The sequence below is a fragment of the Emys orbicularis genome, chromosome 5 (genome assembly GCF_028017835.1).
Source record: "Emys orbicularis isolate rEmyOrb1 chromosome 5, rEmyOrb1.hap1, whole genome shotgun sequence".
Lineage (NCBI taxonomy): Eukaryota > Metazoa > Chordata > Testudines > Emydidae > Emys > Emys orbicularis.
Window position 1 is genome coordinate 135531748 of NC_088687.1, and position 26533 is coordinate 135558280.

The following is a 26533-nucleotide window of genomic DNA, read 5'->3' on the forward strand; positions in this document are numbered from 1 at the left end:
CAGGAATGGCTACCCTGTTGAACATTCATTGCACGAGAGTGGACTAGGGAATTTGGCAGAGGGATTAAAAAATAACATTTTTGTGTATCTTTTTAAACACTGGGAATGCACATATAAAGGTGACGTAAGCAGTTGGAATTCCACCAACTTCAATGTGAGTTACATACATATACACTAGGGTTGAATTTGGTCCATACACAAGTCAGAGGAGAGTTTTGGCCAACTGTTTTAGAGAAATCAGATTAGAGGGCAGGGAACTTTCACTAGCATGAAAGTCCAAACGTGGTCAGGGAGAGTCAACTTTCTCTCACCTGCCTGCCTGAGCTGAGAGAGCAAGTGAGGGGAATGGTAAACATGCTGGGCAAACATTTATTTACAAAGCACACTTTAAAGTATCAGCAAATTTACACAAAGGTGAGAGCTTTAGAGAGTGTATATTTTAGTCTAGGAATTACACACAATGGCACCTTCTAGACTGAAGCCAATTCTCTCAGAGAAAAAAAACTTCCCTATAACCAGAATTGTGGTCTACAAAGGGAACGTTCATTCTAATTCTCTCCAAATGGAATTTTGCTCTATCAAATTCTGCATAAAGCAGGTTTTACAGTATATATTCCCATTATCTATTACAGTTTTGATTTTCTTATTAACCCAACTAGGCATCCCAGCTAAAAAATTAGTAAATTTACTATGGGCTAAATGTACCAGACTTACTCTTATTGAGTAGCACCTCCATCAGTAGGTAGCCACATTGCTCCCAGAGTAAGGGACTACTCAATGTGAGCAAGTGCGGTAGAATCTGGTCCGATTTTTGTTGTTGTTGATGTATAAGGAATGCTCTTAAGAGTCAGAATTATAAAGTTACACTGAGCAAATACTAATATTTTCCCTTAGGTGCCCAGTTGCTACAAGGATCATGTAAATTGTAATCTACCCAGGATTATTTTTCAGTTTCACTAATGATTAATGTACATCCTTTGCTCTGCTTGTGTTGGTTTTGGTTTCCCTCCTCTTCTGCTACAGCAAAAGGAAGTCTTTTTGATTAATGCCTACTACCAATCACTTCATCTAATAACAGAGGTCAAGGCTATTTCCTCTTTATCTGAACAGCTTTCACTACATTTGGAAATGAAACAGCATATTTGTAATTTTTAACATTCAAAGTACAAATTAAAAAAAAAAAAAAAAGAGCAAGAACAACCTTACAACCTTGATCAGTTCCTCCAATCTGGCTTGTTCTACCGATCTTAAGCAAGAGCTACTGTAACTGTTAGAGGCGAAATATGAGTTCAGGACCCAATGCAAAACTAGGCTGCATCTGAATGATGCAAAGTGATGACGGGTGCTGTAAATTTAGGTTTATAATTGAATTAAGGGTTAGGATTTGTAACTGATTCCTGGTTAAAGGATAATGTCTTTAAGCTATGTCAATGTTTAAACAGGGAAAAATAACTTTTCTGCCTTGTAATAGGACTGGATTGAGCTATGTCCATCTGAACCGTATGACCTGCTGCTAAAGGCTTTCCACATTTTGGTGAATCTTCAATCAATTGGTGGAGACTTCATTGTTACCTTTTCTAACCAATATGTGTTATTACTAATCTGCCACATGGACAGGGAAAATTGAGCTTTTAAAGGTTTAAATTTGAGGTAAAAGGTAACTGCTGTAATCCAATCAGATCAAAATCCATAGGATTAAGGATTCTTTGTCTTGACCATTGCACTATTGTTGTTTTTGCCAAATGAAGTAGGAGCATAATCTAAACTCTTCAGCAGACACCAGAACTTCTGAGGCCCAAGCAAATAGTAGTTGGAACGGTAAGACTAGATTTTGTGGGGAGATGCAAATTGTCATTTAAATATTACCCTCAAATGGAAATGCCATAGCAGAGAACCTTCTAATGGATGGTGATGGCCAAATAAATTCTCCACTAATAACCTATTATTAAAAATGAGGCCGTCAGATCCCATAGTGATAGCAAGGTATAAATACCTAGAAAGATTAGGTTTGATGATAGACTATTAGAAAATGTGAGAGGGCATTATTGGTTTGCACTGTGGAGGCCACACCTGGTGTACTGCTTTGGGCCACTCAATATTGGACAGACTTTGGTTGAGAAAGAAGAGGAAAACAATAATGAGGGGCTTGGAGGGATTGATTTAGGAGAATATACATAAAACTTGGTTAAACGGAGAACTAAGGAAGAGCTACTACAATGAACTAAACACACTTGCAGGACAGTATATTTCAGAAGAGAGAGAAATTACTCCTAGTGTGCCAAAGAACTGTAACTATGAGTAACTGGATGAACATATGCAAAGTTGAATATCAAGAGGAATTAGATGAGGACTTTTAGGTTGTCAAATCATTTCCTAAGGGAAGTGGTTGCAGTTCTGTAGCTTAACAAGGCTATAAACTTAGTTCAACTAATGATTTGACATCTTGCACCTAAATGTCTAGCAGCCAGGAGGTGCATTTGTCCAGGTTTGGTTTCACAACAATCATCTGTCAGATAAAACAACAACAAACTTGCGTAATAAGAATTTGGCAGAAGGTAATAAATGAATAGGCTCTATTCAGGCATTGGTGGGTGCCACTGATGTAAAGTTTGAATGCTTTCCCTCAAGATTGTGGAAGGCTGAGAAAAATGATGACTGTTTAGAAATACCAGTCCATAGATGTGCTATTTTTCCAGCTAAGGAAGATAAAAAACTGATATACCATGAGAAACTCAAATGACAACTTGAAATAAAAGATCACACTCAAGGCATGTCAAGGTGCCAGGTTGATTAGGGTCACTAAAGGTCAAGACAGAGACCTTAACTCCACACCCCTGAAAAAAAATTCTGTTTTGCTGTTGTGGTGGACTAAGTTGGTTTTGATGGATGGATAATGAAATCCATCTCATTCATCATATATTATATCCAAGGAATGGCCAAACAGATAATATCCCATATGACACTGGATAGAACATTTAATTTCTGAAAGTTTTTTAAATTGGCAGATTACATGTTGAATTTAGTTATTGGTTTGTAAGAGAATTCTTGATATGGTCTATTAGCTCAGGGCTGGATGCTGTCAACATACCCAGATTAGCCTAAAGATCTAATAGGGCCTTTAATGAGGGCAGGGCAAACCATTTGAATTTGTTGCCTCATTTTCCCCTTCTGTAAAACTGGGGTATTACTACTTACCCAGCTAACAGGGTGTTTTGATAATGAATAAGTTCACGTTCAACAGTTGCTGTTGAAAATGTCCAATAGTACACAGTTCTAGGTAGTATCAATTTTAGGGTATTTTAGTAGGATTGGTCCCATGTCTGTGTCTTAAATCAATAAATATTGGCCTCACGTATAGAGAGTTGGTTTGTAATTCAAGGCTAATGGTGTGATGTGGAGGATAGACATATGTTTTCCTTTCTCCTGAGAAGTTCATGAATAAAAGCAGCCAGATTGCATCTGGTGACTGGAAAAAATGACTTAAGAAGTATGACACATAAGAGACTCTGAACTTTCCTAATGCAAAGACTTATTTGCTTCTTTTTTCTTCCTAAAGTTATCCCTACATAGTTTGTGTGATGGAATTAAGTTTCCCTGGTGAGTTTTATTGAGTGTTTTATATGCTGTTGTAAGTATTTTCACTCAGTATTTGCGATTAGTTGGAAAAACTGTGTGAAGTTTCTCCTTGAGGGTATGTCTTTGTGTTTGTGTGTGTTATTCATCTGCAATGAAAGTTGTCAAGAACTGTAATTAAAGGGAAAGAGTTTGAAGAGTCTAGTCTGAAGTCATTATTTCTTTAATATCACATAGAAAATCACTTAGCAGTATTTTGGAAGTGGGATTAAGTCACCACTACACAGATCAGAGTGAAATAACCTGGTAGAACTGTAGTTTCATTGTATATTATCAATCAATTCTGATTTTATCCAAAAGTCTCCTTCCATTATTATTTTAAATCTTTAGGTGCTCCAGGCCAGGTTTGCCATTTCCCCATGCATGCCATTTAGCTAACTGCTGCACCTACATATGGTCAGGTTTAAAGTAATGGGATGGACACTCAACCCTATTTTCTAAGCTGGGGACATAATACGGATGCAACTGGGGAAATCTCAACTGGTGTAATGCTGGTGGAGACAGATTCTAAACCAACCACTCACTCTCAGAGAAGGGAGCCTGATGGGGCAGGCTGGAGCCTTATTCCTCTACAGAAGTTCTCAACTGCATGATCCTTAGGGATCATTGCCAGCTGTTGTAAATTAGAGCAGCACCTAGGTTTCTCTAATTTATTGCATTGCCGGGGTAGTTTGAGAATCAGGAAGCTGTAAGTGGCTCTCTGACATTCCCTTCTCCTCCATGCTGATCATATCATGGCACAGGAAAGAATCTGGCCGAGCATTCTAGTTATTTCATGAACAGAAGTTTTTTGATTGTCAGATTTCCTATATTAATATAATGAGAATAGTATATATTGAAACATATAGATTAGTATTGCCTTCAAATCCATAACATACTTGTTTCAAGCATCAACTTCCAATATATAAACTTTTATTTTTTTCCATTGAATTAAATTGCTCGGGATTTCTTATTTTTGATATCAGACTCTTTTTTTCTTTGAAAAACACTCTTAATTTTAAATTTCAGTAAATGTACCATCCAATAATTCATGAAGTTACTAGTTTTTTTATAAATTTAATCATAAGAACATGCACCGTAAAGAGAGGAAAACCCCTCTACTTCCTAATAGTGATACATCTGTGTTGTAGAAATATTTGACCGGTTGATTAAATATACACATAAATGGGATGTATGTGTTCAATGTATGTATGAGTATGTCTGTATAATGGAATACAATTTGGCATAACTGCAATTTATCTCATGGATATCACTCCTACATCTGTGTGGCTTGTATGTATGTGATGAGATACTGCTCTTTAGAGTGCATGTTCTTGTAAACAGTCTTGTAACAAATCTAGTAGCTTCAGTGCAGTTTTTGCAGGGTCCATTTGGTGATAATATCCATGTGATTAATTGCACAGCTATGTCAAAAACTGTATTTATCATGTGCCCTTGATTTCCTCACCTGCACTCTGCCCATCTCCCAACAGCAGCTTTAAAGAGAAACCTTTAAATCCTGCCAAAAACATTTCTCTCTTTCACTCCAAATATGGAATTCCTCCTCCTCCCCCAGCATCCCACTGACACAAGATTCAGGATGAACAATGTTGTTAGGTCCAGTAACAGAAATCAACTCCAATACCTTGGAACCCACAGAGCTATAAATAGGAATGGAAATTTCTCAGGTTCCCAGTGGGACTTTACCCTCTCTTGTAGCACTGGAAGGACCTGAGCTAATGAACCAAAGCTGTGACATTGTTTTATTAAAAAAGCTATTTTAGGTCTTTCTTAGAGGCATTGCAAATTTATTAACTTTCATTTTTTCTGTCCCTCTGTGAGCTGTTGCATTGACTGTATGATCATTGAAGACATCTGGCTTTACAGGAGGAGCAACACAAGTACGTCTTTGCTCTTTTAAATTCTCAAAACAAATCTGTAATAGTGTTTCTGTAAAACACATGGGATATACAGACTACGTGATTGTGCAATGTAACGGTTTTATCAGCACTAGTTTTGGATGGCCTACATTGCTCACTTGTGTCCTCATCATTTGTGAGTAATGAAGTTGTCCCAAGTTGTCCCATCCCGATAAAATCTTTACAACATGCTACCTGTTCACAGATTCCCTATTTTACTTAGGGAAAGAGGTGGGGTTGTATAAAGATTATATTAGCATGAGTTTGGGACAGCTGCATTAGTTATAAGTAGCAAAGCTCAAACAGGTCAATCTAAGTGAACACTGATAAAACGTTTATATTACTCCATCACGTATTCTGCATATGCCACCTATTTTACTATTTTAGAGAGTTTTAAAGAACTCATTGTCATATACCTATGTGAACACAAAGAGTAGCTTACATCCATCCATACTCAAATGGGCTTATTTAAAGAGTTTCATTATATCTAGTCATTTCCTCCAAAGCAATAGCTGCAGCCAAGCACACGGGGTTAGTCAAGGTGATCCAGTTTCCCAGCAGCCTCTCTTCCCCCAGGCCCAGACATAGCACTTTCACAGCAGCAGTGTCATCTCTGAAAAGTAGATCCAAGTTGTGTTTCCCCCTAGTTTGCTCTACTGCCACTGGCAGTTGGTCCAGCCTTGATCTCAGCCTTCTACCACCCCTGCAGTCCTTCAACTGCAATGAGGTCAAATGGGCGCAAAGCCTTATCTTCTATTTGTTCTGTGAAGTGCCTAGAACACTTTTAGTATCTGTAAAATGAACAGTATCTGCTAATAATATGAACATCAGAATGGCCATACTGGGTCAGAGCAAGAGTCCATCTAGCCCAGTATCCTATATTTTGATAGTGGCCAGTGCCGGATGCTTCAGAGGGAATCAACAGAACATGGCAATTTTGAGTGATCCATCCACTTACATCCAGTCCCAGCTTCTGGCAGTCAGAGGTTTAGGGACACCCAGAGCATGGGGTTGCATCCCTGACCATCTTGGCTAATAGCCATCGATGGACCTATCCTCCATGAAATTATCTAATTCTTTTTTGAACTCAGGTATACTTTTGGCCTTCACAACATCCCCTGGCAATGAGTTCCACAGGTTGACTGTGCATTGTATGAAGAAGTACTTCATTTTGTTTGTTTCAAACCTGCTGTATACCAATTTCATTGGGCGATCCCTGGTTCTTGTGTTACGTGACAGGGTAAATAACACTTCAAAATTCCTGTGATTCCAGTCATAAATGTAGGATCGTTCTATGGCTGTCAGTTAATCACAGTTAACGCAAGCGATTAACCCAAAACAAATTAACTAGAATAAAAAAAAACAGTTGTGATTAATTGCAGTTTTAATCACACTGTTAAATAATAATAAAATACCAATTTAAATTTACTATAAATATTTTGGATGTTTTTCTACACTTTCAAATATACTGATTTCAATTAAAACACAGAATACAAATTGTGCAGGGCTCACTTTATATTATTATTTTTATTATAAATATTTATACTGTAAAAAGGATAAACAAAAGAAATAGTATTTTTCAGTTCACCTCATACAATACTGTAGTGCAATCTCTTTATCGTGAAAGTTATCCATTGTTATTTTTACACATAACTGCACTCAAAAAACAAACAATGTAAAACTTTAGCGCCCACAAGTCCACTCAGCATAGGTGCTGGTACTAGGGGTGCTGTTGTACCCCCTGGCTTGAAGTGGTTTCCATTATATGCAGGGTTTACAGTTTGGTTCAATGGTTCTCAGCATCCCCACGATACAAATTGTTCCAGCACAAGTGCCACTCAGTCCTACTTCTTGTTCAGCCAATCGCTAAAACAAAGAAGTTTATTTACATTTATGGGAGTTAATGCTGCCCACTTGTTATTTAAAATATCACCTGAAAGTTAGAACAGGCGTTCGCCTGGCACTGTTGTAGCCAGCGTTGCAAGGTATTTACATGCCAGATATGCTAAACATTTGTATGCCCCTTCATGCTTTGACTTGTACAGTGCAAATATTTGTAATAAAAAATAACATCAAGTAAGCAGTGTACACTTTGTATTCTGTGTTGTAAATGAAATCGATATATTTGAAAATGTAGAAAAACATCCACAGATATGTATAATTAATTTAAATTGGTATTTTATTATTGTTTAACAGTGTGTTTAAAACTGCAATTAATTGCAACTATTTTAAAAAAAATCTTACAATTAATTTTGATTTTTTAAATTGTCTGACAGCCATAGTTTCTTCTACTATATTCACAGTGAGTTAAATAAGATGCAATTACTAACAAACAGAAAGTAGGAATCTTACTACCAATAGCTATGAATTGTGATTAGGAAAAAATCACTATTGTATTTTAAAAAGCAGATGGGAGGACATTCTTTACAAAACATACTGCTTAAACAGATTTCTTCCAAATCTGAGAGATCAACTGTCCAAGCAGCCCAGCCCACAGAGGTCTAAATAAATTTTGGTTTATCAGCCTGTTTTCATGGGTTTATTTCATGCGTTATTCTTCTGTTTAAATTCTAATTCAATAGTAAAACTTACACAGTTAGTGGCTGGAAACAGGAATATTTTGCTTAGATTCCTGATGCTCTCAAATGAAAAGGAGGTGACAGTCTTGGCAGTTTACCAAATCGCTCATTGAGCAGGTTGTCTTTCTTTCACATAATGCTAAACTCTTACCCGGTTAAAGCCAGGATTAAATTATTGTAGGTAACAAGACAGTGGACATCAAGCTCCTGACACAAACATGAAATAAAAAGAAATGCAAGCTCAGGGACAAAATGTATAGTAGACTTTCTGCTGACTGTTTGCTCCATAGCAATAAGAGAACATACAAGTCAGTTTTGACGTAATGATATATTTTGATCCGGAGCCCAGCTGGAACACCGAGAAAAGAAGTACCCCAAACTCTTGGGAAGCTTGGATTTTGATCTGGATCCAAACTTCATAGATTACACCCCTTTTCAACAACAACAATAACAACAACACCATGCTAATACCTGTTGTGAGGCCATGTATCTGTAATGGACATTTACTTCAATGGGAGAAATATGTAACAGCATCTCATGGAAGTTAATCCACTTTAAGAGTGATTCCTGTTTATCAGGCAATAGCTGCACTTTGCACTGAATGAACTCTCTGGCTGAAGACTGAGGAAATGAACTCTGAAGTCGAGGTGCTTATTATCCCAGGATATTGTAACAACTGTTTAATAAGAAATGCCTAATAATAAAAACAGTAATAATAATTAATAATGAGGCTGTCAAACTCATTATTATTATTATTATACAGGGTTTTTTGTAAATATTCAAATACTAAATTACAAAACCACATGGGCTGCAACTAGAAACAAAGCAGGAGATGAAATTCTAGCCACACTGAAGTCAATGGGAATTTTGCCTCCCCCACTGCAGAATCTCAGAGCCCAGGCTCCAGCCCAAGCCTGAACGTCTACACTGCAATTAAACTGCCCCTTGGCCTGAGCCCTGTGAGCCTGAGTCAGATGTCATGGGCCAGCCGTGGGTATTTAATTGCTGTGTAGACATACCTAATGAGGTCAGGATTTCACTCAAGATCTTTAGCAGCTATTTAAAAATCATTTTGGGCATTTCAGCCTCTATTCCCCTATCTCCTTATTATTTTATGTCCCTCCCTTTATATCTTCCTTGCCTCCCTATGCTTCCCTCACTCCAGGTTAATAAGGCTCTTCACCACAGAAGAGCTCTCAAATACATTTTTCTTACACTGTGTTTCAAAACTGAACTGGGAGACAGGGAGTTGGAGTCTCACAATCTAAACATAAACCTACTGGTTCAGATCACCATCTGGTATAAATCAGCACTCAGAATAGTGCCATTGAAACACATGGAGCTACACTGATTTAAACCAGTGGAAGACCTGGTGTATGAGATTTACCTGGGGAAAAGAGTCTTGTTGATCGGTAGGCAGAGAACATTTTGGGATGGAAAGATCAAGGGAGAGATGGAAGGGAAGTTAAAGGAGAAAGGATTGAGAGAAAGAAGGGAAATGATTTAAAGGGTTCTTTCCTCTTATTGAAATAATTTCCCTTTCAGGAGTTTGATAGCCTCATTTTCTTTGCTTTTTGATATACTTTTCAGCCTATCTATAAGTAAGTTAATGATACCAACAAAATCTTCATACATGAGGTAAATGTCACACTGATGTAGAGAGAGAGAGAGACTGGGTGTGTGCTTAGGTTTGAATGTAAAATATACTGCACTACAAGTAACTTATGGAGAATATAAATAAACAGAAATTTCACCAAAAAGGCATACACCACATTATGCAATAACTTCAACATATCATATAAAATGGAACATATTTTTCCTTGCCAGAATAGAATTAAGGTAATCGGAACAGATCATGTATGTCTCCGAGGTTCTAGTCATTTTATATTTATTCACTGTGTTTGGAAACATGGATTAACATTCCTAATAAAGCAGAAAGTCAGGCAGAGTTTATATTCCCCAGAACCAGTGGTTCTGAAATCACAGCTAAACTTCTGGATGAGGGAAATGGTGAATAATTTGGTGACTCCTAGTAAATACGGATGTATGTTATAGTTCCATCTCCTTCAAAATTTGTAAATGTCAAGTGCCAGGGTGATTGTTACATCACAAAAAAATAATTGAATATAATGCATACACATCAGTTTCCTGTAAAAGTGAATGGTTTGGGGCCACGAACTCTGGATTTCCACTGCACTTTCAAGATCATTGTACTGTATGCAAGTTGCCAAATAACTGTTGTTCTTTTTTATGCAAATAAAGTACTCTTTATTTGCAGCTGGCTATCCAAGAGAGAATGAAGAACAAGATGGAAGCAGAAGTGGCAAGTGGATAAGCAGGCTACAGATGTAGATGTGGATTTGGACATCTGATCTCTGGATAGTCCCGAGGTCGGCAAAAGAGCATACAGTACCCAGCACTTGAAGATGTAAATCACGTTAAATGCTACCAGAAAAGCAGTGGATTCATTTTGCTTCACCAAGCTCTAAGATATGGTTCTCAAAAACGGATGGACAAAAGATCAACTTTCTGCACCATCTCCATTAAGTCCATGACAGAGAAATAACTAAAGAAACAGATACGGCGAGTTTAGGTTACTGTCAATGCCATTAACACTGTCTTTGGAGTCAACTCAAAAGCTAGTAATTTGAATGGCTGAGGTTAGCATTGCTTTGTACTGCAAGTGAATGCAAAACAAGACAATGGTGATGAAGCCTGGGAAGCAGCAGATGCTAACAATGCCAGCTTGGAAATGAAGAAGTCAAGCATTTCAGCCACTTAAATTTCACAGTGTATGATGATGTTTCAATAACAAACTGTATGTTAGAGGTTCACAATGGCCTGTTCAACATCCACGTACAGTAAATAAAGAGAACTGGAAAAGAAATAAACATAAGCACAAAAGCCAAGCTGATAGAAGATCTAATTTGGGCAATTGTTATAGATGGATGGGTGTGAAAGATAAATGGGTATGGAAAGCCGGACTTGTATGGCAGCAGGTAAGATAAGGTCTGAAGCATTTTATATATAGTACAATTGTCAGTGATATAAGGAAAGATCACTCATTCAACACCAGGAAAATGGTTGTGGGAAGATCAAGCTGTTAAAATTACACTACTTTGTACTTATGTCAAGAGGTGGAGACCATCTGCAGGAGAGGCACAGGAGCAGTACAGTGCAGCAACTTCCTTCTAGCACTGCATGCATGATTTCAAAATAATAGTTGCAAGTAGCCCAGCCAAGTTTTAAAGCTGCATACAGGGCTTGGCAAAAAAATCATTGTTTTATATATATAACAAAAGGGCATATGTTTTGTTCTCAGTTAGCTTTGGGAAAGCCCACTGATTTCCCTTGGGGTTGTATGGATAAAATAGAGGGCACAGCTTGTCTCAACAGTCTTCAAATTTGATTGGGTTTAAACAATCAGAGGATGTGTTATTTTTCCCCAAAATGGCATTTTCAAACAAACTTGTCTAAAGTGTCTCAGTTTTCACAAATCTCTGTCATCTTGAAAGCACAGTGGGGGTCAGGGAATATAGTAAACACTGGTATATGCAAGAGGGAATACAGTATACACGAGTATACACATAATCTATATGCAGTTTGGACAGTGACCAAAGTGTGGTTGGGTCAAACCTACAGTGAGTAGCATAAAGAAAAAACCAAAAAAACCCATGAAGAGTAGCAAATGCTAGTACTTTTTGCCATTGGTCTCACAGAGGCAGATGGCTCTAGGTGAGGTGAAGGGGAGAAAACATCTTTTAAAATGCAGCAAAAACAATTTATGTTCTGACTGTCTCTACACATTTCTAATTTGGACAACAAATGCCTGGTGATTGTGGATAAAACATTTGCATTTTCATTAAAAAAATTACTGAAACAAGCAAATGGAAGGAATTAGAATATGTAATTTTTAGGTTTGGCATCTGTATTTGGAAACAGCACACAAAAAGTAAAATATTTTGCTAGCCTTCCCGAGTTTTTGCTAAACCTAGTATGCATTGGAACCTGAGTGAATGAAATCCTGTTAGATATTACCATCTTAACAATATGCACTCCATACAGAGCAGTGCTGGCTCCTGCTCAGAGAAGGGAAATTACCAATACTAACAAAGGAAAGTAGATTTACAATAAGCAAATAAACAAAAGCTCCAAATAATTATAATATTCACAGCTTGGCAATGAGTTTCTAGACTATGAAATTACCTTTCTTTTGGAGGAATGAAGATTTTACAAGGTTAGTATAAACAAAGGGTAATTGGAAAATCAAATTGCTCTACACAAGTTATTGTAAGGTCTGGAATACTGGAGATAACATTTTAAGAAGCTTGCTTATGAATCACTATTTTTTTGTCTTTTACATTCTTGTCACCGAAAATGCTCCCTGGCAAGTGCAACTACGGGATATGTAAACTGCTAAATACAAATACCAGCTTACCCCTGATACAATAAGTTCTCCTCCAAGATTCTGCACTTCTGCCTTCACCTTGCTGCAGATATTTAGCTGGTGGCAATAGAGGGCAATGCGCTGTAGATATGCTAACAGATCCTGCTTGCAGGCTGAATCAGGGCACTGCCAGGGGAAAAAAATAAGCAAAATTGATTAGATCTAGCTCAGTTTATATGTTCATTATACAAAGGCAATCCAAGGAAATAGCAGCAGTGTTGACACCATATTAGATTCATCCATATCACTTAACCCGTTAGCGAGGAACTTGATGAGAGCTGAAAAATATTCTGTACCTCATCTATAGCTTGACACTCATGAATTAGAATGTGAAGATAGCATGGGTGCTTTATAAAAATAATCTCTTTTTGGCACTTCCCTGATGAACTTAAAGAAAACGTCCTAAGAAAACATCTACATAGATTAGTTTATCGTTCAGTTTGTAATAAACATAGGAGTCTACTCAGGCATAATATACCAGTCCATCTATACTGGAAGGAAATTATTTATAGTAATATACGTGACATATTATAGAAGACGCTTTCAGGCTTGCGGCCCTTAATAAGAAGGAAATGAAATAATCTGGTCTCCATGCCTTTCTAAGCAATACTTCTCACTACTACTGGTAGGCCATCTAAAGTACTGTACCATTTTGACATATTCCTCATGACAAAAGTGTGCAGATAAAAATTACACGAGGTCAAACTAAGTAGAATCTGTGAAGGTTTCATAATCAATATAACCAGACATGGCCCAAGCACAACTCATTTATAGTCCATTGAAATAAACTCTTACAAGGAACTGCAGCATCCCCAACAATAATCAACAGCATAATAAACAGCACCCATAGTTAATATTCCTAGACTTGTCTCCTGAGCACAGGCCTGTATAATTCACACAAATGAAACAGAGTTAAAACGTCCCCTTCCAAAGAGCATGTCTCCAATAAACACTTGTCAGAGCTACACAACAAAGTCCGCCTTTCAATATTGTTTGACTATGGAGATCAAAGATTCAGAGTCTTTTGAACTAGTTTCTTTAGGTCATTAAAATGCTACATTCAATTTTCCATTTTGAAGAGTAAAACCACCACATGGCACCTAAACTAACCATGATCAGATTAAGCACTCACAGCCCAATGGCCCCACAACATCTGTCTAAATGGTTATAATAGCAATGACAAATAAGGCACAAGGGAAAAATGTTTATAGTGCTCTTAGATGTAAAAGAACAGCACTGGTTCCGTACACACACTGTGGCCCCTAACTCTGAAAGCAATCACTTTGCTTGCGCCTCTGTCTTTAAGTCTAACAAACAAAAAAGAGCTGTGAGTACTTTGGGGCCGTTAGGCCGTTTAATCTGTTCTGTACTTATGATAATGCCATAACGTCTTTCTCTCACGCAGTTGCAATATCTTTCAAGAGCGAATTCCTAAGAGACCTTTTTTTCCTACTTGTGACAATTCAATACAGTAATATTTATCCTGCTCGTGAGGCCTATGAGCTGAAAGAAATGAACTTTAAAATGATACCTCTAGAGAGCTGACAAAGCTTTACATACAAGTACCTTGAATCAAATTAAGATGCAAGCTCTCTCTCATTGGAACAGTAATTAAAAATGCAACAGTCAATAAAAAGTTTATACTCCATGTATGTCTCAAAAGTTCTGTAAAATATCACCACGGCCAAGGGATTAAAAGAGACATCTAACTCTCATATTGATTTAAAAAAAAAAAACTTTAAACTTTGTATTTTACATCCTTCTGAAGGAATGTAGATCAAAGACATGACTGAAACCAATATTCTCTAAACAAGCTGCATGTGTTATGTACCTGACATTTATTTCTTTAAACTCTGCCACCTCTCACAACACCAGAGTGCAAACTGCAAGATCATTAACGAGCATGTTTATAGCTCTTTCAACAGTGGGAATTACATTAACACAGGGATGGATTTCTCCTTCCTAGGATGTATCCAGCAGGAGTGGGCTCAAGAGGGGGAAATGGGCCAATTGGGTGGAACAGTTCACATTGCCAAACTTTTGGGGATTATAGGAAAAAGCTGCATCTCTGTGTGCAACTCTGGCCCAGAGTATCTTGCAGGATGAAACTAATGCTATTCCCACTCTCCATGGATACGTTAGAATTCCTGTGACCAGCAGACTTTCTCCCATTTTAAGGGGAAGAGAAGGATGGCTAGAGGTCACAGCTGCAGGTTTGGAGGGGGGTGATTAGGGAGGGGATCTGTGAGGATATCCTCCTCACCTACAACCCCCTCCTATGGGTTTTCCATGGGAGTGGATGATCCAGGTCCTTCTTCCCTTGGGGGCATTTCTCTGTCTTTCTGTCTGTCTGTAATGGAATCATTTTTGAATGCCACATCTCATCCATTCCAAATTTTCAGGGAATTGTCTAGGTATCAGTGGACGGAACTCATTGGTTTTGGTGAAATTTGGAAAACTGGAAGGGGCTAATGGGCAACTCACGAAGACCTCTGCATCTGGTTAGCAGGCACAGCAGTGTCGACCACCTCTGTAATTGTCAATAAAGCAAAGAACTGGTTTCTGGCAGCCAACATACCAATACTTCCTATCTCAGCTTCGCCCATCCGCCCAATACAGTTTAAAAAGTTGACATCCTGAATGACTTATCTCCCAGACAGACAGAAAAGTAAAGAGAATGGTGTGGGAAAGGGGGCACACAAAGAGCCCCTAAAATGGGGGTCCCAGTATGAAGTGAACGGGGGCCATGAGCCACGGGGGCACATACAGTGCCATGGCATGGCTGGAAAATAGGGGACAATGGTATGGGGTTGGACATGGGGGACACAAGAACCCCTGACATATGGTGGATGGGGGCATGGGGAGGCACATGGAGCCACTGCCATGTTGGATAAGGGGGGTATAGTGAGAAAGGAGTGAATGAGGGGGAACATTGATTCCCTGGCACTGAGGGAGAACTGGGGACAGTGGAATGAGGGATAGAGACCTGGAGTGAACACTGAGCTCCTGGAATGTGGCAAAAAGGGGAACAGGGGGCACACAGAATCCCTGGCATGAGGAAGGGGTAGGGGTGGGGTTGCATGGGATCCCTGAAATAGAGGGGGGTGGGAGTGGGGTGCACAGGGAGTCGGGGGGGAGGGGAGAATAGAGAAATGCAAGGAGCCCTGGCATGTGCAATGAGCTTGGCCTACTGAAGCAACAAAGAGTGTGACCTTTTTATTGCTTTTAGCCATCCACATTCTACTGCAATCATCATCTGTAGCCAGCATTCGTTTGTTCCAGATGAAGACATGGGACCGTTGTACCTTCTGGGGTTTTCTGGGGTTCTTAGACTAGTTTACAGATTTCCCATAGTGTGAAAGGTACATGCATCAAATACAGAAGGGTGTGCGTAATCCCCTTTTAAGTAAGGAAACCAACGAGGAGGCTGGAGTATCTCAGCTCACCTTGGTGTTTTTATCTATGGTAGCTGATGCTATTATTATTTAGGTGGTTTGATTTCTGAACCAGTGAATTAAAGGGCTGCAGTGTCGGCTTCATTTCAACCAACAATGATCTTACCAAACTGACTGGTGCTGAACAAACAGCCTCTCTTCAGTCACTAGATCACAGCACTAGTAGAGACTTTCTCTAGAAGGTCCTTAAACCACACAGATAATTTGTACTGTCCATACAAAATGCCACTATTGACTGATTCATATTATATATTTATTTGTTTGGATCATTACCTGATCAGCTACAGCTCGTGCCAATTTGTCCATTCTAGAGCCTGCTTCTGCAATCTTCTTGGCAGCATTAATGACATCAGATGTATTCTTCAATGGCCCTTTACCTCTGGAAAGAACAATATGGTTATACTACAGTCTAATTAAATCATGACACAGTTGCAGTGTCCTAACTCAGTGTATGATTATTTATTTTATGAATGCCTTCCTAATTTACTGCAACTTCACCTTGGACTTAACTACTAATTATACGATAGCTTGATTAAGGAACGGGTCTGCTATATTTCCTTTCACATACAAAATGCCTCGCTAGCAGTTTAATTTGATGGTGCCTTCAAGCACATGAACTATGTTTAATAGTATGTGCATTTTTAAGTGCTCATTAGGAAAATGTCCCTGCGGGAATACAAAACTTTTTAAAAATTCTGTTATTCCCCAACCAGTGCTTAACACCAAGTCTGCCAAGTCTAGTGCAGAAATGTCACATTAGGAAATCTCTTCTCGTAGATTTTTGTCATAAAGCTGCTAAACTACCTGAGGCATAATTCAGTTGTGCTTAAATCCTGCTTGATTTTTTTTTTAAACTTTACTACTAATCTGTCTCTCTTGATATTTGTAAGATGATGTAAAAGACACAAGTTCTTATAAATAATGATACCACCTAATTCTTTTATAGTGTTTTTCACCCACACATCCCAAAGTGCTTTACAAAGGAGGTCCACATCATTATTCCCATTTTATACATGGTGAAACTGAGGTGCAAGAGGGGAAGTGACTTGCCCTAGGTCACCCAGCAAACCACAGGCAGAACCAGGAATTGTACGCTGGTCCTAAGTCCCAGTCACCTTAAGAGTGACCGCCTATGGTTTTATGTCAATTATATGAAGAGATCAGCACATCCGGCTGTAACACACTCCAGACATTTGGGAGTTATTCCATTTTAACACCACGGAAGTCACCGTAGGCAAAGGAGATGCAAAGGGTTTGTTGGTTTGTTTGTTTTTTAGTGGAAGATGTTAAAGGAGGTTTTATTGAATCTGGGGTAAACAGAGGCACTAAGGTCCACTTAGACTTTCTTTTAATTTACCCCAAACATGACAGTGATTTTACTCTCATTTTCACATTAATTCTCATCTTTTGATGTTAGAAACATCCAATTACCAAACTTTCAGTTTGAAGATTAAGGTATTAAAATGTATGCAGTGTGTGGTAGAAAAATCTTTATACTCTGGTCCCCTGAAGAAGTTATTAGATCATCACCTCTCCCTCCACAGAACTGATGGCAAGGCATGGGGAAATTTTCATTCTGCTTCAGGAAAGAGAGGTGAGAGATCCAGACCAAAGAGAGATTTTTTTTTAATGTCCCTCTCATGAAGGGTATAGGGGGATTTCACTCCTTTCCCATGAAAGATGGGCAGGGGGGCCTAGACATATTGTAGGGAGAAGAGAAACTCAGTTCTCTAGAGAAAGATCCCTACATGACTTTTTCCCTATAGAGTACAGGAAGGAAGAATAAGGCCTCAGTGGGTTTGGGTTTTTTGTTTGCTTAGTTGTTTGTTTTTTGTCTTGCAGAAGTGTGGCAAAACATATCCAAAACATGAGCTTTGGAGAGGATTTTTTGGTCATTTACTCCCCAAAATAGCAGGGATTGTAGCACTGCATAGATTACTCTAACTTTAAGAGGGTGCATTTAATCTTTTGTAAAATGGTCCCTCTGGTCTGATTAACAATGTGGCTGGATATAAACAAAATTGATTTTGTTTAAATGATAACATTAATTAATAGCCTTTTGATGCACTGTAATTAGAACAAAATATTATAGCAAGGAAAAAAGTCATTGTTATTGACAAATCCTGATGAAAGTTACTTCTGGATTAAATCAAGGGCTGCTTGTTTAAAGAAATTCAGTCATGAGAATGAGTTCAGTGGATTTTTTGCCATTATTTTTGATTGACATTCATTGCAATGTTCAGCAAGACTTGTGCATTTTGACTCTTGCTAGACAAAAGGTCATTTGAGGGCCTATCAGGTCACACATTATCCTTGCTGCACTACTTCTGCTGAAATTAAAGATGCACAAATAACTAACAAAAAAACACACGTTTAATCTTAAATGGTGAACTGTTGAAAATAACCAGGTGAAAGGAACTATTTGGGCATGTCAGTAAGCTGGCTTTATGTCCCCCCAAACCAACCAACAAGTCACTAAAGCGTCTTTGTTTGATGTTCTGGCTTGTTGGTATGAAGCACCTCTGCAACTGATTTCACTGGGCCTACTCATGTGATTCATAGAATATCAGGGTTGGAAGGGACCTCAGGAGATCATCTAGTCCAACCCTCTGCTCAAAGCAGGACCAATCTCCAAACAGATTTTTACCCCAGTTCCCGAAATGGCCCCCTCAAGGATTGAACTCACAACCCTGGGTTTAGCAGGCCAATGCTCAAACCACTATGCTATCCCTCCCCTGTTGGAAAAACAGAACTGGAAGGGACTTGAAAGGTCATTGAGTCCAGACCCCTGCCTTCACTAGCAGGACCAACTACTGTCCCTGACAGATTTTTTTTGCCCCAGATTCCTAAATGGACCCCTCAAGGATTGAACTCACAACCCTGGGGTTAGTAAGCTAATGCTCAAACCACAGAGCTATCCCTCCCCTCCTAAAAGCTAAGCATGTGGTTAGGAGCTTTGCTGAATCGGGATGGAATTGCTCTTGTGCTTAAGTACGTTGCTGAATCAGTGTCTTAATGCTGAACAGTGTTTAAACAATATTGAAGCTCTCCTTTGTGTTAAAAGGTAAATACACAGGGCAACGATTATAGAACCAGCAATATTAGAATTGTTATAGACACATTACCTAAACATCGTAAATACACTCAATGTTCCTTAAATGCCATAATAAAGAAATGATGCAGGGTTCCAGAGGAAGCACTCAGTACAAATTCTTTTGTGCTTACCTAGTAAAGTCCGTCATTTCCATCATAATCATGCACATCTGCTTTGCCAACACAATGATGTCATTACCACTGTCATCCCATTTGGCCACCTCAGCGTCCAGTTTGCTCTTTTCTTGGTGGAATATCTCTACCTGCTCCGCAATCTTAGCCTTCTCCTCCTGGGGCAGTTGAGCCATGATAGCCTGGATAAAATGTAGAGTAGTTGCCCATCAAAAAGAGAGCTAGAAACCATTTTAGTTTCTAAGGTGATGCTAAATCCATCACAGCTGGCACTCAGCACTTTTTAGGATAGGATTTTAATTCTGAAAGCTGTAAAGCCAAATGGTACAGATAGTTTCTTCAGAAAAAGATCACTGCTATAATTTCACACTGAACAAAAAAACTCACAGGGACTCCATACAGAATAGCAGAAACCAATCAAAGCTTACAGTATATAGTGCCAGACCCTCACCTGGTGTAAATCAACATAGCTCTACTCACTTCAGTCGGATTACACTGATTTATGCGAGCACAGGATGTGGCCCTGGCTACAGTGAAATCTGCCATAAATGAGTCCAGTTGTCTTAAGTGGACCAGATTGTTTAGTATAAGTTATAGCATAACCACATGACAAGCAAAATTGAACTGGAAACCCCTCAGGTGTGCTTCAGAATGGTCTCTTAAAACAGGGGTGGCCTATTAGAGTTGGTCTTTAGTACTGACTTCACTGTCAGAGCAGTCACACTATTAAACATTTTTTAAATTAAAGCCTATACATTTAATAACATGGTCCAAATTTTGTTTTCACTATATCAGCTATTTCAAGAGTAACTACAGCATATTCTTGTAAAACAAGGGACTTTTATAGTCCTTATAAAATCTTTGCAAGTTTAAAGACTGTACATCTATGACATTGTAGACTGAAGAGAGTGGGCAGACGCCACTACAATCCAACTAAAAGACAGGATTTTTTTATTATATCTGAAACTTTAGACAGATCAAAAATGAAGGAAATACACACTAAGAGGCAGCCCCGTAGTTTGGCTAAGCTTCAAACACCTCCACCTCTCTCATATCTCACTGTCAGTCAGAAACACCCTGGCTTTCTACTTAACTTGAGGTTGAAATAAGCCATGACATGCAAGGGAATATGTTTAAAATGAACGGAATGAACGTACCTTTCAATAACATTTAGTGGTTTAATTGGTTCTTGGATGATATGCAAAATGGCACTAAATAGGTTGATTCTAATTTGCCTTGACTATCAACAAAGGAAAAGGAAAATTACCAAAAAAATGGCAAAATTATGAAAGTTACTTTTGAAGATCAAATGGACACTTCCAACAATGATTTTCAAGATGAGATACTATTTGGCTTCGGGGTTCTGAAGACCGCATTATGCATTTAATGGGGTGTGACACATTTAAGTGTCATTACATTTTTTCTTGTTTATGTCACTTTCAATCAGCTGAAGCCTTTCTCTACATATCCTTAAAATGCTCTTGGCTTTTAAAAATTCATAATTGACCTTTTCCAAAACTGGAATTAAAAAAGGTTATCTATAAACAGTAGATCAGAAAATGAGAAATTTGCAAGTTAATCATATTAAAATTCAACACATGAGTTTTAATTAGGCCTTATCAATGTAACTCAGCGGTTTCAAATGTTAACACATTAGTCTTTCCACAGAGAAATGCAGTGTAAGTTAAACTCTCTCTCTTTCTCCCCCCCCACCCCCAGCCCCCTCTAAACACTCTAGAACTGATGAATTCATTGTAACTAATGGATGTGAAAATAAAGTTCTGTATGATCAGAAAGCTAAGAAGGCCAATCTGTATTACTTGTGTTTGGTTCCTGTCTTTGTGGACAGTCTAACCTGATTTTCCTAGTACTGGTCCAGTATGTCTTAATGACTCTGTTTCAGTTGCTGATGCATTTCTAAGGAGCCATACCCAGCAGCAAATGCAGCTTGTATATTCAAGTTTTATCTCCCGTCAAAGACAGACACCAAGCCTTTCCATTGAAATGCTAATAGAGTTTATGAAGTAGGCATATTATACAAATCTATTATAGCCTCTAACTAAAAACCTAACTTTTCTCCAACAAGGAGTCCTGTATGGCACGATCCTCCAAGAGGCTGAGTACAGGGGTGCTGGAACAGGAGGGTCCAGGGGGCCATTGCCCCATCACTATTATCCTGCGTTAAGGGTGAGCGACGGGGGTGGGAGGGGGCAGACAGGAGCGAGCGGGACCTCGGGGGAAGAGGCAGAGTGGGGGTGGGGCCTCGGGAGAAGAAGCAGGGAGGGGGCGGGGCCTCGGGAAGAGGCAAAACGAGGGCAGAGCCTCAGGGGACTGGGGATGGGGCCCCAGGGAAAGAGGCGGAGCTGGGGGATGGGGCCACCGTTCGGGCACCAGTGGCCCCCCTACATCTCAGGAGCCTCCGGAGCTCCTCGCTGAGTAGCTTCAGCTCAAGGGGTCACTCAACACAGTGGCTTTTGCGGCTTATCACACTGATCATAATCATCTCATTTTCACCCTGTCTTCCTTCTGATGCTGCTGTATCCACCCATTGGTTCTTGTCTTATACTTAGACTGTAAGCCCTTTGGGGCAGTGACTGTCTGTTATATTTTTCTCCAGCACCTACCACAATTGACAACCACAATTATAACCACAATAGGATTTGAGATTATTCAGCTGCTAGCTGGATTAGGCCCTTGATAAAGATGCTGTGACTGTCCCTATTTCTCTTCATCTAAATCTATTTTTTTAATTCTAATTTTAATTACTGAAAGAGCAGCATGATCCCACTGCCCCAGGTTTAGCCATGAAAGAAATAAGGACAGAATCGGAATCAACTGAAGAGCACCAGGAAACTTTTTACACTTTAGTTTATTTCAGCACTCAGTCTTTCTGCATGGATCAAACATTATATTACACTCTTTAAACCATAAAAACCTCTCCGATATATCTGCCATGGTTCCTGGGCAGGCTGCCTCTTCTGAGACCCTTTGCCAGTCCCCTAAGTGCTCCCCTTTCAAGTGACAGTTCTGTTCCTCTACCTCTCCTGTGATCTGACCACGCTCTGACAGGGTCTCTGGGATCCAAACTTCCTGGTTACCAACCACGATACCTAGCAGGCCTAACGGGTTTGGCACCTGCCAGGACCCTGTGGACAGCAATAGCATGCAGTGACCCAGAAGCAATTTTTTTGTTAAAAAAGTAAGATTTATTTGCCAAAAGGTTCACAGCACTGAGACATGGATATAAAACAACAAAGAGCTCTGTGTGCGGACTATTTTACCTACATTTGGCATTCCCTTCAAGGTAGACATGACATAACCTCAGTGCCTCTGTTCTGTTGGGGACCAAGTTACAGCCTGCTTGCTGCAGACCCTGCTCCTCCTTCTCTCTGTGTCAGCCTGCAGCAGCTGAGAGCTTCCCCCTTCCTTTCAACATCTTTTGCTCTCCAGATTCTCAGCTTTGGCAAACAGCTAAGCAGGGTTGGGACCAAGAAGTTGTTGTAGTCAACCTGGCTATGGTGTTATGGTGTTTTGGGGGATGCTCCCCATCTAAGCTATTGTGTTTCCAGTTTGGTTCCCCTAATAGCTCTCTTTTTATCCATCTGAAGAGTAAGTAACCCACCATAAACAAATATATAGAGGCATGCACAATAGTCATAAAAATAAAACAGATATTTTCCAGTTCTCCACAATCTCTCTACACTGCTTCTGTACCAGGTTAAAAAAAGGGAGGATTTTAAACTCTCTTTCCAGTCAAATACATGTTCATGTGGTGTGTTAACAACACAGTATTCACTTGATTTCTTATCTGAACTGAGCAGCCTACTTAGCAAAAGGTAAACATTAATCAGAGGATGGAATAATCCTGAGGGTCAACTAACTTCATTTCTCCAGCATCTCTGACCCCTGAAGCACTTGTCCGCTTCATTTGCAATCGCCGTGCATAAGCTGAGGTCACAAATCACAATGTCTCCAGTTTATCATGCTATAATTACACTGGTAAAATTACATTGACTCAGTAACAAATATCTTCAATTACAATTAGATTACAGAGACTACTCAGCACCTTAAACGGCTTTCCTAGACACGTCAGCACACTGAGAAACATGACAAATGTAAGATATCTTCAGATAGTGCACATTATGCCCTTAAGGTTTGTTTGTTTGTTTTAAATTTCCTGAATACTCTTAGCTACAGTACATTCGAAATGTGCAAGGCCTTTTGCTACAGTTCTAGCTTGAGCAAATAACTGATACAAGACATCACATAACCCTGACAAAATCATATAATAAACTTGGTCCAAATGTACTGCAAGCGAAAAGACCTAAATAAATATCTATGTCTGAAAACCAAAATTGCCAGCCTCCTTACTGAAGTGAACCCCAAAATTTAAAATCGTCCAATTAGCTTTCAGAGGCATACCTTTTCATTTGGAGCTGTATACAGAGTTGATGGGGAACATGGATTTTATACTCACCCTTGCACTCTGCCCAGCAATAAGCTGGTCATCCTCAGTCTGAACACTCGTTCGGCTGCGAACATCATAATCTTCTTGTTCAAAGTCTGAATCATCCTCTAACTCTTCAGGGGTCTAGAAAAAAGAGAGAGAAATAGAGAGGAGGAGGAGGGAGTGATGATGGGCTTATAAAAGATACAGACAAACTCCAGCGTATAGTACATTCTTATTTCATCGACTACCTGCCCAGGAAACGCTGTTTCTTTTTTTCTTTTAAATTAACTTGGCTGCCCAGGCAGTCAGGACCTGAAATTGAATTGTCCTCAAAATTAAGTTGTTCCAACTCTGGCTTCTTTCACCAACGACATTCATCATCGCCTTGCTGTGATTTCTCTTAACTCAGTTAACATGATGAATGCGGTCTCATGAATGCGTATCTTTTGGATGTATTCACCGCCGAAATGCAATATTTCAAAATAATGCTAATAGGTCTATAAAGGGAGACTAATACTATTAGAGTGCCAGAACACCCTGCATAAACTTCAAGAGAGAAAGTAAGTACCTGCGAAAAGGTAACCGACAGACTGGTAGAAAAAGAGAAGTTCTCAAAGCAAATGCAGGGCTCCCCCTCAAAGGAAATGTAGATGATCTGGTCAATTATTTTTAAAGCAGGTATAACATTTTGAAACATGCCATCTTGGTGGTGATGGAAACTAAACACTCTGCATAGTCCCAGGCCTTTGTAACTTAGTTCTTCCTCAGGCCCATTGAGTGAAAGATTGTTAGCTTTCAGGGCGTGCTGTGAGATACACCTTTTCTCCCTTGCCCAAGAGAATTGGGTGTTGGGCAGGGCTGGGCAGTGGTGCTGCGAGCTCTGTTGGTGGTTGCGTGGGGAAACCAATTAGTTTTTGTTCTATTTATGTTGTCACTAGGTCCTTTGATCTAGTGGGTCTATTTATTTATTAGTGTAGTTTTACAATGGTTTTGCATTGGATGGGTGCTCTTGTATTGTAGTTTGGGGGGGAACACAATGACTAAATAAAAATATATCAGTACATTATTAATATTAATATGTTAACAATATCAATATGTAACAATATATTGGACAATATTGAGCAGTTAATAATATTGCTAGGAGCTGCCCTATCCAAATAAATAATCATAATAACAATACAGAACAGAGAGATCACAGGTGTCATTGGTGAAATCTTCCCCTCACTGCCCTATAAATATGGCTCATCTTTAGAGCCCTGCATGGATATCAAATTTGTATCCGTGAGCCACAAACGTGATCTGCTGATGTAAAGTGGATATCTGCAGATTTGCTGGGCTCTAGATATAGAATTTGGATCCGTATCCATCCGCTATCCAGAAACATATAAAGCAGATATCTGCAGATCTGCAGGGCTCTACTCATCTTTTAACCTGGAGGTATCACCTCTATGGCAGAAAGTGTCCACATTAATATATTCAATGCTTGGCGGCCTTGTTGCAACTGCCAGCAGAGGTGCTAATCATTGTCAGTTAAGAATATAAGAACAGCCATACTGGATCAGACCAAAGGTCCATCTAGTCCAGTATCCTGTCTTCTGACAGTGGCCAATGCCAGGTGCTCCAGAGGGAATGAACGGAATAGGTATTCATCAAGTGATCCATCCCCTGTAGCCCATTCCCAGCTTTTGGCAAATGGAGGCTAGGGACACCATCCCTGCCCATCCTGGCTAATAGCCATTGATGGACCTATCCTCCATGAACTTATCTAGTTCTTTTTTGAACCCTGTTTTAGTCTTGGCCTTCACAACATCCTCTGGCAAGGAGTTCCATAGGTTCATTGTGATTGTGCTTCCTATATGGTTATGTGCACATGACAAGAAGAGGGAAATGGGGCCGTCTTCACTTGACTTATAGAGTGTGAATTAAATATGAGTTTTGACGTTGAGCTCTGAAGGAAGAAATAACACAGTATGAAGTATGGAAATGAAACGCTGGCAGAATCACTAAAGGGATGCATGTACAATTAGTGCATGTAACAGGTTAGACAGAAGATAAAGTGGAGGTGAAAAATATAAATTCTTTTCTTTTCTACTACTGGGGAAATTGTTGACGGCTACCCATCATTATAACATCCCGCTGTATGGTTCTCTTAATACCTCCATTGTATGTGCTACAGTCATCTCTCAACTGCCTAACAGCTAGACCGTGACATTAAAATCTGCCTAGTGTGTAGCAGAGCCAGTCCTGGAGCAAACCAGAGAAGGACTTGTACTTCAGAGTCCAGCTATTCATCAGCTCGCCCCTTGCTCTAAGTGCTTGTCATGAATCAATTTATTTCACATGCACCATGCACTTAGCCAGCTATTGTAGCTGTCAAATAGAGGGCGGAGCCAGAGTTCCTCCTCATTCCTGCTCCTCTCAACTCCCTCTACTCCCAGTTGCTCACAGGTGACCATACTGGGCAATTAGTCTCTCCTCTACCACCCACAGCCAAAGTTGCAATCTGAGCAGGGTAGTAAGGGGGTCTTGTAACTACCCCATGCAGCCAAGAAAGGGCTGTGATAATCTAGCCCTGAGAGAACAGCCTGGTAGAACAATCAAAACAATGTGGACAAATGACATCAATTTAGGGCACAGGAGGAAGTCTGTGAAAGAGGTAAGGCATACTCAGGAAGCTCAGCATTTAAGTGGCTTATGCCTAAGAAAGCATTCTGAAAGAAAACACAGCCGTTGCTTTAATATCTGATATTTGCTGTCTTACAAACCACAATACTCAAAAGAGGGAAAAACATCCAATTTGGTTTAGGTGGTAGGCTTAAAAAAAAAACAACCTCCCCTCCCCCCGA

General features: G+C 39.4%; 1 protein-coding gene across 6 annotated transcripts in view; it reads right to left on the reverse strand.

Moving 5' to 3' along the window:
• Positions 1-26533, reverse strand: part of CTNNA2 (catenin alpha 2) — a 658570-nt gene that overhangs the window by 23840 nt on the left and 608197 nt on the right. For 5 of the 6 annotated variants that reach the window (XM_065405686.1, XM_065405685.1, XM_065405684.1 and 2 more), the window contains 4 exons: positions 23715-23828; positions 19238-19419; positions 16286-16391; positions 12549-12683 (listed from right to left, as the gene is read on the reverse strand). In XM_065405686.1, the coding sequence (XP_065261758.1) occupies positions 12549-12683; positions 16286-16391; positions 19238-19419; positions 23715-23828 (537 nt within the window). The remainder of the gene's footprint in view (positions 1-12548; positions 12684-16285; positions 16392-19237; positions 19420-23714; positions 23829-26533) is intronic. The other variant, XM_065405687.1, reaches the window with a different exon arrangement.